The sequence below is a fragment of the Silurus aristotelis genome (genome assembly GCF_946808225.1).
Source record: "Silurus aristotelis genome assembly, chromosome: 10".
NCBI classification, from domain to species: Eukaryota; Metazoa; Chordata; class Actinopteri; order Siluriformes; family Siluridae; genus Silurus; species Silurus aristotelis.
Window position 1 is genome coordinate 20671970 of NC_139583.1, and position 15843 is coordinate 20687812.

Here is a 15843-nt window from a genome sequence, read left to right on the forward strand (position 1 = left end):
GATAAATCATTGAATTGTTTTTCATTGAATTAAAAGTTTTTCATTCATCAAAGTAGCCACCTATTGTAGATATAACAGCCAATCACACTTTTGGCATTCTTTTTACAATGGAAATCAAATATTGTTTAGAAGGTCCTTCCCAGCAGTGTTGCAATTCTGTCCAGTTGATCTCAAACCAGCTTGATGGGTTTAAGAATGGAGACTGCATGAGCCATTGCAGGATTTGAAGTTTATCAGCATGTTCTTTTATTCTAAAGTAGTTCGGACATGTCATGATCGTACTGTATGATGAACCCCTGTCCCACTAGGCATATAACAGAAGGTAATGCATAGCACTGTAAAACGCAGTAGTAGTAGTAGTTTTGGTTCAGACCATCACACTTCCTCCTCCATGTTTGACATTTGGTGTCACACATGGAGGAATCATCCTTTTAGCTACTCAACAGCTTATAAAAACATGATGAAGATTTTACAGTTTGATTCATCAGTCCATAAGATTAAGTAGTGCTTTTCCTACTGTCACTCAACCTGTCAAACCTGCACCTCATCTGACCATGAAGTCTTCTGTTCACAGTTGAAACTGAGAAATGCTTACTTCATCCAGTGTCAAGTTGTGCTTGAAGCTGTTGTCGCCTCAGTTGCCTATATAGCAAGCTGTTGACGCCTTAAGAAGCTTGTCCTCTGAATCTGTTATGGTTTTGTGTCTGCCAGACCATGTTTTCTACAGTTTCCTAGTAACTTTTGATGGAGTCGAAAACTGTACTTGGTTTCCTTAAAGGAAAGACCTACACTTTTAAAGGATATAATGATCTATCTGTCTTCCTTTGTAAACTGCATTTTTTTTTTTAATATACTACATACTATACTAGCAATATACTCAATATAGAAAAATACTAAATACACTAGCAATATACTACTTCCTTACAGTACAGTAACTTTCTTTTTGGCTTCTCCCGTTAGGGGTCGCCACAGCGGATCCTCCGCACGTTTTTTGATTTGGCACATGTTTTACGCTGGATGCCCTTCCTAACGCAACCCTCCCCAATTTATCCGGGCTTGGGACCGGCACTAAGAGTGGCTGGGGATGGTTCCCTGACCGGGAATCGAACCCAGGTCGCAGCGGTGGGAGCGCTGCATCTTAACCACTAGACCACCAGGGGACCTTACTTCCTTACAGTACAGTAATGTCCAAAAATCCTTACGAGGGTGAACCTTAACCTTTTATACAGACAGAGGGTGTTAAAAGTTGGGATGCCTGTGGGAATTATTAGCCTGTATAAAATATTAGCATCAATTTACATTGCACTATAAAAAAAACTACAGTAAATTAATAAGGTACATGTAAAAAGCATCATCTCAATGTCATTTAAAGCTACAAGCATAAGCTGCTGCAAAACGTGTCTGAGTGTGAGATTAACACTCCTCACTGACCCCTCACCCAGAGCTGAACTCAACAAAAGGAAGAATAAGTAGTAAATGAATAAGAATGAGGGGCCTCCAATCATTCAGATAAGAGCTACACTTTTAACACCACTTCTTTCCCCCTAGTGAGTAAACACAATTTGATTAAGAGTCTTCAACTTAGCCTCCCTCCCTGTTTGTCTAGTTGGTTTCTGAGAGAAAAAGCAATTAGCATGCAAACAGGAGCTCAAAAGTTCAAAAAGGGAGTAACAGTAAAATCTTCCACCAGCTACACATGAACTAGAGCATTTTGCAGTTTGGATTTACAAATTGGTTACAGTGTTGTGGCTTTATTGTCGGTTTTTCATGGTGTGTTACCTCTGACCTCAAATCCGTATGTATAGCTAATTTCACAGACACATTACAGAGAGAGAAAGAGAGAGAGAGAGAGAGAGAGAGAGAGAGAGAGAGAGAGAGAGAGAAAGCACTTTTCCAGCAAGAGCAGTGAATAAAATAGAAACTCCAATGAATTTTTCACAAATAATTGTTTAATGTTTAATGATTAAAAAAAGATTTTTCGGTGGAGTTAAATTTATTTGAGTAAAGAAAGGACGTTGTGAATAAATGTGTTACGTTAAAGGTTTTAATTTAGCCTTTTTTATATTTATTTATTTGTATTATCATTAAAAATGGTCAAATAGAAATGAGTGCTGCATTAATTGCGCGTTGATAAAATGAGTGCAGTTTAAATTAATTTGCCTCAATGTGTTATTAACGCGTTCATTTTTACAGTAACAGTACATGTATTTGTACTGAAATTTCTCGGGACAGGGCACTCAGTTCGGTACACACATGTACCAAATACAATCCTTTTTTTCAACGTGCAGAACATAGTTATAATCTCAGATCTCTCAGGAACGTATTAAGTAGCTGACCGCAAGTTTGTTTAGTCCTCACCTTGCACTTTTTATTTATTATAATTATTACATTTGAAAACATACACAACAATGCCAGGGATATAAAACATAAACTAAAGTTAGCACAGTGTCACTGTGGCTACTCACTCTGTACCAGAAATAAGTATAAATATAATAATTTGTTTTATGCATGCATAAAAATGTAAAGAATACATAGCACTAGCTTTAGAGGCTAACCAGGAAGTGGACAGCGGCTAACGCTAGCAATATGGATTCTTTAGCGTTTTTAATGTCCAGCTTCCAGAATTTCGCTTAAAAGGAGAAAATCCTGACAATTCCACATATCGAAGGGAATGAATGAATGAAGGATGAAAGGAACAAACACAAAGTTTGCTATAATATGAACAGTCAATCATATCTTTAGAAAATTAAATATTAAATATAAAACACACACACACACACACACACACACACACACACACACACACACACACACACACACACACACACACACACTTTACCCAAATGTGGTCCAACAAATGTAAACTATTTAATAAAATGTTTCCATTTATTTAATATTAATTAATCAGTTAAATTTGTCCCAATCTAATCAATTACTTAATTTAATCAATATAATAAAAAAGTGTATTGCATTAATTATTATAAAATAATTATTATTTTATATATTATTTAACCAAGCAGGCATTTTATTTAAAATAGTTTTCAGTACCCCATAATGAATTATAAAATAGAAATAGAATAGAATATATATAGAAATGTCTGTAGAAATAGATGGATAAAATAATACAAATACAATAAAATATTCAATATGTATTTATATATATATATATATATATATATATATATATATATATATATATATATATATATATATATATATATATATATATATGTATATATATATGTGTGTGTGTGTGTGTGTGTGTGTGTGTGTGTGTGTGTGTGCGTGCGTGCGTGCGTGCGTGTATAAATATATACTGTATATATATATATATATATATATATATATATATATATATATATATATATATATATATATATATATATATATATATATATATATATATATGTCCTAGAACAACAGGTTGTGGAATTAGCCTTTATGGATAATATATGTCTGTTGAATTAGACCACAGGGGCCAGCCTTCGGTCCCCACTAAAGAGCTGCACTGGGAATTTTGTGTCTCAAGGCAGTAACGCCATCCCAGGGTTCATGCTATGTTTGCTCAAATGATAAATGGAAAATTTGTAGCTTACTTGATTGACCCCTCAAAAACATAAAAACTTTCTGTCATGTGTAAGCAATTACCCACTACCCACTTTAGTTCCTTCTCCTGAAGTCATTTTGGGTTAGAAAAAGATGGATTGAGTAAATAATCCACCTTGTTCACATCCATTACTCCTGGGACTGCAAACACTATTGGTAACATGTTGAGGCAGAACAATTATGGTGCATTTTACACTGTGCAATCACTGGGCATGACTGTCATTGATTCAATTCATCTACAATCTGCCTCAGCTTTTTTCATACCATTGGCGGTGGTGTGCTGTGATCTAAAAAGGCCACAGACATGTGATCTACACTGCACTTACAATTAAAGCTAACTGTTTACCCAGCAATTACATTTATCAAAAATAAATAATAAAAAATAAGAGTAATAATCACCAAGTTGAACTTAATTTGGACATCGCTCATCACTTACATCATACACCAACGAATTATATCTTTGAGGGTCTACTGACTTTGTAAAATATATTGATTTGATACAACAAAAACAAAAAAATACATTTGGTAAGAAAAACATGATGTACATTGGATATTTGGTAAATTATCAGTCATTAGTCAGGTCAGATAAATACTGGAACATATAATGCAGTGAATTTAATGTATCTTGCTACAAATGCACAATGTTGTATAAAAGAAATTGCTTTAATTGAATTGAACTGAATGACACACTCACCCACTTAAATCAATCTGTATTCTTGCTCTGTTCGTGCTGGTCTGGATGTACTTCAGCCCTCTCATGAGTTTAGGACCAGTGGAATTAAAGCCTGAGTTGCTTTTGGTTTGTGAGGTTTCAGATGGCATCAATCCAATAGTTGGATTTTTTGTCTCAGAAAAAGAGATGAACATTAAAAACACACATCCAAATGCACAAGTGAAAAAATTGCTCCAGTGTAGCATGGTGCATCCAAAGTTTGGATGCAATTTTTTTTTAACATAGATGTAAAACTAAATTAATTAGACTTAAATTTTGTTACATTTCCATCTACAATCTTTGCTATGTTTCAAAAAGGATTATTTCAGATAATGAATACTGAGGCTTCTGGCTGTGTGCTAAATTTTCTAGGACTCCAGCAGGAGTGTGAATGGGATAATAGGATAAAAGAGGGAAAAAATCCAGTCAATAGCACTTTGAAAGGCATAAAGAAACAGCCAATCATACTTGAGTTTGCCATTCAAGGCCACACCTCCTCCTTCAGCACTTTAGTGTAGAGTTGAGTCCCAATCCTGCTTTTTAACACCCTCTTGCACACTTGCCCTTGATTAAGCATCCTGTCTGCAAATAAGGGATACTTTATGACTTTATTATAAAGTGAAGTATGTTAATAAAAAGAGTTAACATTTGGGATCACATTGACATCACTGAAGATACTCAATGGGTTTTCTCAGGGTGAACCAGTTTTCTTCTATGTGTTTGTGTGTGTGTGTGTGTGTGTGTGTGTGTGTGTGTGTGTGTGTGTGTGTGTGTGTGTGGTGCCTTGTGATGGACTAGCAACCCATTCAGGGTGTATTCCTGCTCTTACAAACACAAATGTTGTATCACTAGTTTTAAATGTAACTTACATTAATACAAAATTAATTCCTTAAGGAATCAGTTGAAATGATCTCCCTTTGATATATTCCCTTTTTTTAATAGCGGAATATGCACGTTCATGCATTTATTTTATGAGGTTATAACAAAAAGCAGCACAATAAAGAAATCATTCAGACATCGGAACACACTCTATAACTAGTGGGCAGAAAGATACCTCAGAAGGCATAAAACAACAAACCTTGATGTTTTGCACATTAGGTTCCATTTCTGTCAGCCAAAAAAGCAATCTGGGGCAATCATGGTCACAGACTCTGGCCAGTTGAAGTTTAGAAGATCTTTGGTATGTCCATGTCCATGAATATAGCAGATTCTTGTTCTTTTTTCAGACAGGAGTGAAACCTAATGTTGTCTTCCACTGTTGTAAGGAAATCCTTAAGGTTTCATGTACTCTGCATTGTGACTTTTCTGCTCCCTATGGATGTAAATAGCGATTATATAAGTTACTATAGCTTTCATGTCAGCTCAGACCAGTCTGGTCATTCTCCTCTGATCTCTCACATCAAGGCCTGAAGACCCTCAGTAAACAGGATGTTTTCTACACCATTCTGTTTAAACACTGCAGACTGCCAGAGATGGCAAAAGTACATACATCCTTCACTCAATAGAAATACAGATACATATGTTTTAAAATAACACTTTTCCACACAAGTTAAAGTAAAGAAGTATGAGTGCTGACATGTAGCCATTACTACTACCTTATTAGTGTTGTGCTGGTAACTGGACCTAACATCATATTAACATATTATTACAAAAGACTTTCAAATGTTTTATTTTTTTATAAATGTTTCCAAGATGAACATCCACCATATTGAACACAAAGCAGAGCAAAAATGATGACGATCAGGTGATATGGAATGTCTCTTTTCTCAGTCATGTTTACATCGCCGTCTCCCTCTGTCTCATCACGTTAACTATAATTCTTGTTGCCTTCTGCCACGCTTGTTGTTAGCTTTGTAAACTAGCCTATGCCAGTGGTGTGTAATGGCCAGGAAATGATACACCAGTGGTAGGTTGAAAAAGACACACAATGATAACAAATAGGTTGATGGGCTGAAAATGGTTCACAATAAAAAGAAAACATATTAATCATGTCAACAAATAGATTAATGCTAAAGTAATGAACCTGTTTTGAAAATGTACGAAGAAGAAAGTACAGATATTGGTGTAAAAAATGTCATGAGTGAAAGTAAATAAATGTCCAAAAAATAAACAGTGAAGTAAAGTACTGATACCAGAAAAATCTACTTAAATACAGTAACAAAGTATTTGCACTTCATTACTTCTCACCTCCGCTTACACCCTTCCCACTTCTGCAGTGTGAAAATCACAGGAGATAAGCAGTTTCCGAAATGATCAAAACGGCCCATCTGCTACCAACAGCCATGACACAGTTAAAGTCACTGACTAAAATCTTTTCACGTGGTTCATGTGAATATTAACTAAAGCTAAAGCTCATTAACTAAAACTTTGTATCGGCATGATTTTATCAATTGTGCCTCTGCCACATAATGGCTGATTGGTGTTATAGGTGTGTAGGTGTTCTGGTTAAAGCAAAGCATGAGTGTATGTTTACTTTATCCCAAATGCAGTTGCTCAAACAGGAGCAAATGTGAAACTCCACACAGGTAGAAACTTGAATTAGAAGGATCAAAACTGCAATAGTAGAGATGTAAGGTGGCAAATTTACCCCTTGATAACCAGTTGAGGAAATATCTTTTGGAAAATTGGACTTGTAGAATCTTTGATTTTGGTTGCAATTTGATGTAGTAAAACATATGTTTTCCAAAAATACAGTTATAGCTTCTTATTTTAGAAATTGCAAATATTCTGTGTTTTCCTTCCCTTCCTCGGTTATTAGTTCCTTCCTGTGAGGAAACTCAAATCAAATCAAATAAAATTTTATTTGTCACATACACATACATACAGAGTACGACATGCAGTGAAATGCCGTAAAAATCTGAGAAAGGAAGCAAAACCTAAACTTGAAAAAACAAACAAAGACATAAGGTATTGATGATATAGATATTTAGCAACTGCAAAAGCAACTTGCTCACTAAATCATCACTTTCAAAGACATGTTTCTTTTCACTGTGTACTGTACGGACTGTATATGATATATGTATATGGTATTTATTGTACTATTTGCATTGATGCATACATTTTTATATCACGTGGAGGTAGTAGTGGTAGTAGAAGAAGGTAGTAGTGAAGAATCAAGCCATTAAATAAACATTTGAGATGCGTTTTTCCAGACAGATTTCATACAAACGTCTTTTATTAGCTATGCTACTCATAAAAATGACTACATATCGCCATCTAGAGGTAACCCAACATCAATACAGCATCATATTGCTGTGTAATAAGAAATGTAAAGCTGGTAAGTGTTGTGTGACATGTTGTGTATTGCTATTCGATCAGAGTGTTTGTCACTTTATTTCTTGTTAGTGTGGCTTCACCTAACTGCCACTTCACCCGTAAAACAGTCAGAAAATGACAGTGCATGGCTATTTATTCTTCACCCAGGCACCAGTTAAATGTCCTGCTGATCCTATCCACGATAAAGTATAGCACTCTTGATCCCGAAACTTCATTAAACTTTACTTTAGTGATTAATTGGTTCTGTCATAAACACAAGATTCATTTGAAGAATTGCAGATTGCACGAGCAAGTCGTTATGAACAAGTCGTTATGAACAAGTCATGGCCTTGTTCCCTCGTCCCAGAGGGAAGCCTCTTCTGAAGCTGGCTCACAAGGAATCCCGCAAACAGTTTGCTGAAGACAACCTGTCAAAAAGTATGAATTAATGGAGCCATGTCCTGTGGTCTGATAAGATAAAACTTTCTTTCGGCTTCTCCCGTTAGGGGTCACCACAGCAGATCCTCCACACATTTGATTTGGCACATGTTTTTACGCTGGATGCCCTTCCTAATGCAACCCTCCCCATTTATCTGGGCTTGGGACTGGCACTGAAAGGTTCCCTGACCAGGGATTGAACCCGGGCCACAGTGGTGAGAGCACTGCATCCTAATCACTAGACCACCAGGGAACCTTGTAGGCTGATAAGATAAGATAAGATAAACTTGTTTGGCTAAGATAGTGTCCAGCATGTGTGGCAACGCCCTGGTGAGGAATACCAAGAAAATTGTGTCTTGTGTAAACATGGTGGTGGTAGCATCCTGGTCCGGGGCTGCATGAGTTCTGCTTGTACTGAGAAGCTGCGGTTCATTTAGGTAAACATGGATTCCAGCATGTACTGTGACATTGTGAAGCAGAACATGATGCCCTGTCTTTAGAAACTGAACTTTTCCAACATCATAATGACCCCAACCACACTGCAAAGATGACAACTCCCTTACTGAGGTAGTTGAAAGTGAAGGTGATGGAGTGGCCAATTATGTTTCCAGACATGAACCATAGTGAGCAACATTGACACTGTAGAACGTTTTTGATTGTTTTTAATTTATTATTTAATTTTACTTAATTTTCTTGTAAACAACTTTAATCTTCTGTGTTTGGTTTTGTTCCGTTACAGTTTATTTCAGCCTTCTTTTAATTTACCAAAAGTGTCTCTTGAATTTGTTGTTTGGTGCAGTAATTAATGACTTTCCTGCAAAGAAATCTAGGCATGTTCAGCTTTATACGTAACAATCTATTTATGTTTATGCTAATGAGTATATATGTTATGTTGCAGCAGCGCCCCCTAACGTGTGTCCCGGCCACGGAGCGCATGTTTAGCAGGGGCAGTTCTACGCATGCGCAGCACACGTGTTTGCCCACATGACGAAGATGGCGGCGATGAGAGCCCGTGATGATGTCTCGGAATTTTGACCGTATTTGCGGAAACACAAGCGGGTAACGATTAAGCTGCGGAAACATATTTCGCCCTCTATGATCCTAAAAAGCAGGTAAGCGCCAAATCGTTTCTTGTCAGTAGTGTCCCATGTTCCACGATCTCCAGTTCGCTATTACGATAGCTATTTAGATAACTGAATACATTAGTTTCTTTTTTTTACCTATCCGTATTCGAGAATATTCCACCCCCGTTGATAAGATTGGCTCTCTATCAAGTCGGGTAAACTGATATCCAATCATATCATCGCGCGTGCTGTCGAATGAGCCAATCAAAGCCAAGTAGGAAGAATTTTTCGCAAACTGGGTGCGAACCTGTTTGGGATTTCAAGATTAGTCATTTGCTTCTCTATTTAAATACTGTTTAGGCAAATAAAATATTAGGTAGATAGATTATTTAGGCTTCGTATATTTTATTATATTAACTATTTTTTAATATATATTATATATACAGAATGGTGCATTTTATATATATTAGTAGTATAATCAGTAGTTAGCAAGGCAGGTACCATGTTATGTTTAAAGTGTCACGACCTAAACCTTATTCACGTTTGCACATAATTGTAATGCCATTTTAATTAAAATTGTTTTAATAAAATGAGCCTAAATGCAATTACTGTTGAGAACAAACTATCGAACCTGTTTTCTTTTAAACGCACGAGTGCCTATTGTTTCATTTTAATCCGGTTCAGTTTTTCTTCATATGAATGCTGCCCTTGTTTTCCCCGTGTCTCCTCCTCAGCTTGAGCTCATGGTGCTGGTTTCATTTCTCAGAAAAAAAATATCATGCAATTTGCCTGTTTTAGCCTCTTGAATTTGTAAACAAAACACAAAATCCTACAACATTACAAATTGTGTTTATTGTATAATGCATAAGGGGGGCATTTGACACATTAGACTTTGGATCAGAAGGGTGTGGGTGTAAATCCCTGCCATGCTGCCACCACTAGGCCCCCCTAAGCGAGGCCCTGCTTGGTTGTATTAATGAGATGTAAGTAGAGGTTGACCGATTAATCGGCACCGATAGTTGATTACTGGAGCTATCGGGTAAAAATCCATGCTGATAGTTTTTCCGGGCTTCCGGTCCGCTGTCATGATGAGAACAGCCTCTAGTGGCGAATCACTGATTCCACTGCACTTATTTCATTCATTTCTCTTTCGGCTTCTCCCGTTAGGGGTCGCCACAGCGGACCATCCGCATGTTTGATTTGGCACATGTTTTTACGCTGGATGCCCTTCCAAACCCTCCCCATTTATCCGGGCTTGGGACCAGCACTAAGGCTTGTGCAACCCTAATGCATGGAGTTGGTTCCCTGACCGGGGATCGAACCCGGGCCGCAGCGGTGAGAGCGCCACATCCTAACTACTAGACCACCAGGGAACCCTTTTATTTCATTTATTTACTAATGTAATTAATATATTCCTAATTATTTGATTTAAAGCAAATTTTTATGATTCGGTACTGATTTATTGTTCTATTTTACATGGATTTTTACGATTGTTTTATTTATTTTTATTCAGTATCCCTATTAACGATACAGATTCAATACCCAATCTAGCTTTCGGAAAAAATCCACTATTGGTTGACCTCTAGTCGTAAGTCACATCATGTCAAGAAGCTTTTATTGTCATTTCAGCCATAAAAAGCTGACGCCGTACACAGTGAAATGAGACAACGTTCCTCCAGAACCATGGTGCTACATAAAACAACATAGCAGTACAATGTGCAAAAGAGAGACCCATAAACAAGAGTGTACCTTTTAACATGAACACAGTGTTGTGCAAAAACGGCAATAGTCGCAATCAGGAGGTGCAAAACAGCATGTAAACAGTATAATATGATTAATATGATATAATATGGGTGGTGCTGAGAACTTGGATGTGTACGAAGTTAAATTAGTATTGAGTATGCAATGAGTTCAGGTTGTAACAGTTCAGTAACACAAATGTTGAGTGAGCGAGTGCTCTGCGTAAAGGTGTCTGTTAAATGCGTAAATATAACCTGTGTTTTCTTAGATAACTGTAATGGGTGATGGATCTTTTTCTGCTCAGACATCTTGTATATGTTATTTATAGCAAATCAAAAACGTTCCAGATTTGACAAACGTTTGTATGTCGACTGCCGAGGACAATTGCTTGTATATACCAGCATAACTGGTATATAGTTATAGCTAAAGTAAACTGGTATATACTATATACAAGCTAAAGTAAACTGGTATATACTAGGTAAAGTTTTGAAGTCTGTTTCGCTTATTCATTACACGTATTTTATGTTTCTATTTAAACAGCAAACCAGGGAACTACTCCAGGTTGATGATAATATGAAGTTGAATTTGAAACAAAGTTGTGTGTGTGTTTGGGGTGTGGGAATGTTAGGAATTTATATGTGCTTATTCCCTCTTCAAAATGGGCTCACACATGTATGACTCTTGCGAGGTGCACTAACTATGAAGGTCTATGTGTTGCAGTTAATATACAGCTTATGTGACACTGAGACAGCAAACTAGCAAATACCTTAAAGACACTTTTGGTGCTTTATCTTGATTTGACTTCAAGTTAGACAGCAGTTAGTCTTATCCTCATACTTCATCTGCTGTAACAGTAAAAAAAAAAGAATTACAGGAAGTCCAGCATTAATCGTAAGCTCGGTAGCTTGACACCAAGTTCACTTTAAATCTGTGGCCTCCGATTGATCCCGGTTCCTAAATTGGATCATCTTGAATGTTACCGATCGTAGAAACCAGTTAAGTTCTTTGGCATGCCCTTGACCACATATGTAGTATTCATAATGTCATAATTTAGACTCCTTTCTCAGCGCTCGTAGCATTTCCATAATTTCCTTTCATAACTGGTTTAACTGGAATATAGCAGAATGTTTGTGGGGGTTGCTGGGGGTGTGTATTGGTGCATTTGGTCAGCTGAGTTTATTTTAGGAAATCATGTGGGATTATTGGTGGTGCCTGCTTGTGTGGTATAGTTTATTTCGGAGGCATTTCTATGTACTGAGTTAGGTTGTTGAGTTAATCTTTAATTTAGACATTTTAAAGTGTATTATAAAGCTTATAGTAGCTGCTTGTTGAGGGATGCATGCAGGGATTTCTCCTTTGAACAAATTCACTCATGCTGGGTTGTTTCTTTAAAAAAAAAAAAAAAAACACAAGAAAAAAAATAGCATTTGAGTATGCAAGGTGAAGCAATTTGTGTAATTTAACATTTGTATTGTATTTTACAAATGGCAAGTTGACAACCATGCTTTAAAAAGTCTATATAAAATATAATCATCTTCTTCTTCTTTCGGCTTCTCCCATTAGGGGTCGCCACAGCGGATCATCCGTCTCCATACCCCCCCCTGTCCTCTACATCTGCCTCATTCAACCCAACTACCTGCATGTCTTCCCTCACCACATCCATAAACCGCCTCCTTGGTCTTCCTCTTTTCCTCCTTACTGGTGGCTCCATCCTCAGCATTCTCCTTCCGATGTACCCCTATAACATATAATAGTATTGTTAAGTAACATGTACAATAAAAACCCTTTCTTTCGGCTTTATGGGGTTGGTTTCCTGACCGGGGATCGAACCCGGGCCGCAGCGGTGAGAGCGCCGCATCCTAACCACTAGACCACCGGGGGACCTAAATAACATATATAATAAAACTTTGTTTAAAAAAAAAAAAAAAGCACAGATATTTTGTTAATTTGTAAAGCTATAAGCAGCTAGAATATATAATTAATTTAATTTCATATCATAATTAAATGATATACCCAAATTAAATATACAAACATTGAAATAAGCATTTGAACATAGTAAAGCCGCAGTAAAACATTAGAAAACGGGTTTACTGTTGTAGTAGACAAATGCTATAGAAAGAGAATGAAACGGAGAAACACAGCAAGCTAACAGGCTTGGAAGAAAAAAAAATGCACTGGTGTACAAATGCATAATCATTTGCTGAAAACCACAACAGTGACTAAAAATGTAATCGTTTACTGCTGCTTTTTGCTTTAAGATTTAGTGTTTGTTCCCACCGGTTTAATTGAATCCATCACTGTGTTGTGAGCGAGCTGATTCTGCAACCTGATGCTCGCGAGTCACAACAGAACAGATCCAGTGCGACTGTCCCAAAGTTACAAACAAACTGTTTACACAAAAGCACTTTATTAAACTATACCATTTTCACATGATGAGGATTATACAGTTTTGTCTTACCGTGCTGATGTTTCACCTTCATCCGTAACACCAGTTTTTTGTTTTGCGTGCACGTGCATCACTGTAATGCTTCATCCCACACAAGCTCCTCTTTACATAACTTGCAGGTTACAGTCTTCTTTGTTGCGTTTAATAAAAAATGCTCTCATGACTTGGGACTCTGTGTTCGTTAACAATGAATTTCATTATTGATTATTATCAATAAGTTGTTGCAGCCGTTGTTTAGGCTTTTATCACTTGTATATAATGTTTCTGTGAAACTCTTTTTACTTTTGGCCTTGAGTAGATTTTTCATGTGACTGCCATGTTGTAATCCAGTTGGGTCTAACCACCTTCGCAGAGAGACATTTGCCGGTGTTTATAGTAGGAGATCTGGCAAAGACCCAGCTCAGCTTGTTACAGACTTGAGAGGTGACTGCTCAAACAGGTTCAAATCTTTTATGCTAACATCACAAAGTATATAGATGAGGTAAACGAGCTAGAATGATGAATGCCTCTCGCACACATGAGGTGATTTCCTTTCCCGCTCATTGATTTACTATGAAGTCGGCAGTAACCATTCCTACCAGTTGCCACAGTAAATTTAAATAGTGGGTGGCATGATTTACCTTTAACTAGTCGGTTTTCTCGCAGCAAAAATGAAACACTCTGGAGGGAGGGTGTATATGAATAGCAAATGTTCTACAAGGAGAAGGAAAAGTGTATGTGTATGCTCTTTGCCATTAGTGGTGAATGCACAAGCACCCACACACAGAGTACAGACTGATAACATGACACATGGAATGAAAACAGAAAACTAACTATCTGCTGGTTGGAACCACAAAGTTCTGCATGGTCACACAAAAAATGTTCCAACTCTGCTATGAGCTTCACCTCTTGTTTTTACTGGGTGGCTGTTGAAAATGAAAGCTTTTTCTCTTAATTGTTGGTATTGTACAACGAGGTGACTGGTTATCACCCAGTCCAATGAGTGGTCTTCCCAGACTTTCCACAGAAAACAAAAAGACTTCACTTTATAAATATATACAAGTCCATATTTATCTGCATGAATGATGCATCCAATGTCATGAGGACTAATAACACCTCCGAACCAGGACAAACACTGGCTCATAGGACGTCTTTAAATGCACTATAATACAATTTTGCATTCACTTGAACTTGGCAACCCAAACCTGTTCCAGTATGGCAATGCCCCTGTGCACAAAGTGAGCTCCTTAAGATCTGGTTTACATGCTTTGGAGAGGAAGGTCTTGAGTGGCCTGCTATAGAGCTCTGATTTCATCCCTATTGAACACCTTTGGGATGAATTGGAACGCCGACCGCACTCCAGGTCTCCTCACCTACATCAGTTCCTGCCTTTCATAATACCATTGTGGCTGATGAACACAAATATCCATGAGCACACTTCAGAATCTAGTGGAACATCTTCCCAGAAGAGTGGTGGGAACTATAAGAGCAAATTGGGACTAAATGTTGAACACTGTTCAACATTGCCTCAAAAACCCAATACTTTTGGAAATATGTATTTCCTTAAAATAGAATGAAGTTGTTTAAGCAGCACATGAAATATCTTGTCTTTCTTCTGTCTTTATTTGAATACAAGTCAAACTAATTGTCATTTTATTGCTTAGTGTTTTGGGGTCCCCTGGTGGTCTAGTGGTTAAGATGCAGCGCTCTCACCGCTGCGACCCGGGTTTGATCCCCGGTCAGGGAACCAACCCCAGCCACTCTCAGTGCCGGTCCCAAGCCCGGATAAATGGGGAGGGTTGCGTTAGGAAGGGCATCCAGCATAAAAACATGTGCCAAATCAAAACGTGCGGAGGATCCGCTGTGGCGACCCCTAATGGAAGAAGCCGAAAGAAAGAAAGAATTGCTTAGTGTTTTGACCTTTTAACTTTAACATTACTATAATATTACTGTTATTCTTTTTCTTCCCTTTCCGGTTTGAATAGTCTGATTTGGTTTATTAATCGAATCTGTGCTGAGGATGTTTGTGAAGTTTATTTTACAGTTGAAGAGGTCCCTAATACTCAGGTGTGAGATTTTTAAAAGCTTGTTTTCAAATATTTGCTGAAATACTATTTATTTCTGTTATACTGTATAATGTTACTGACTTCCAATGACATTTGAATTTACAAGCTGCTCCTACAAATGAACACATTCCTTCAGACAGTTCGGACTGATCATGACGGGGTTTCTTTTATTCGATTGTACTTAGTTTTTCAATAGTCGACAAACAAATATCCTCTTAACTCCAATACACTTACACTTGAACATTCTTAGATTGGAACGTTCAATAGTAAATATGCCAAAACTCGCGCGCACACACACCTGTATGTTAAAACCCTGAAGGCTTTTCCTTAATCCTCTCGTTTTTGTCATTTTACCTGTAACGCACTCTGTTTCTACCGGTGCTTTATGCTCTCTTAATATCTCTCCCCCCTTCATATTCCTCATCAGTCTTTCTACTTGTACACTTCCAGTCTATTTGTCATCTCGAAACTAGTATGTCTGCTTTTTCGATTTCAAATGATCTTTCAAGCATATGAAATGGTTTTAAGCTTTACGAC

General features: G+C 37.3%; 2 protein-coding genes across 10 annotated transcripts in view; one reads left to right on the top strand and one right to left on the bottom strand.

Annotated features, from left to right (window-relative positions):
- The window catches only part of ltbp4 (latent transforming growth factor beta binding protein 4), an 83757-nt gene extending 79049 nt beyond the window's left edge, over nt 1-4708 (bottom strand). For 2 of the 5 annotated variants that reach the window (XM_083552761.1, XM_083552760.1), the window contains exon 1: nt 4301-4567. In XM_083552761.1, the coding sequence (XP_083408887.1) occupies nt 4301-4524 (224 nt within the window). In that variant the 5' untranslated portion in view covers nt 4525-4567. Of the gene's footprint in view, nt 1-4300 lie in introns of all 5 variants that reach the window. The other 3 variants (XM_083552762.1, XM_083552758.1, XM_083552759.1) reach the window with 3 other exon arrangements.
- Nucleotides 4709-8974: 4266 nt separating this feature from the next.
- Nucleotides 8975-15843, top strand: part of LOC310732376 (uncharacterized protein) — a 53339-nt gene continuing 46470 nt past the window's right edge. For 3 of the 5 annotated variants that reach the window (XM_083552795.1, XM_083552794.1, XM_083552796.1), the window contains exon 1: nt 8980-9123. The gene's annotated coding sequence lies outside the window, so the exon portion shown is untranslated. Of the gene's footprint in view, nt 9124-15843 lie in introns of all 5 variants that reach the window. The other 2 variants (XM_083552797.1, XM_083552798.1) reach the window with 1 other exon arrangement.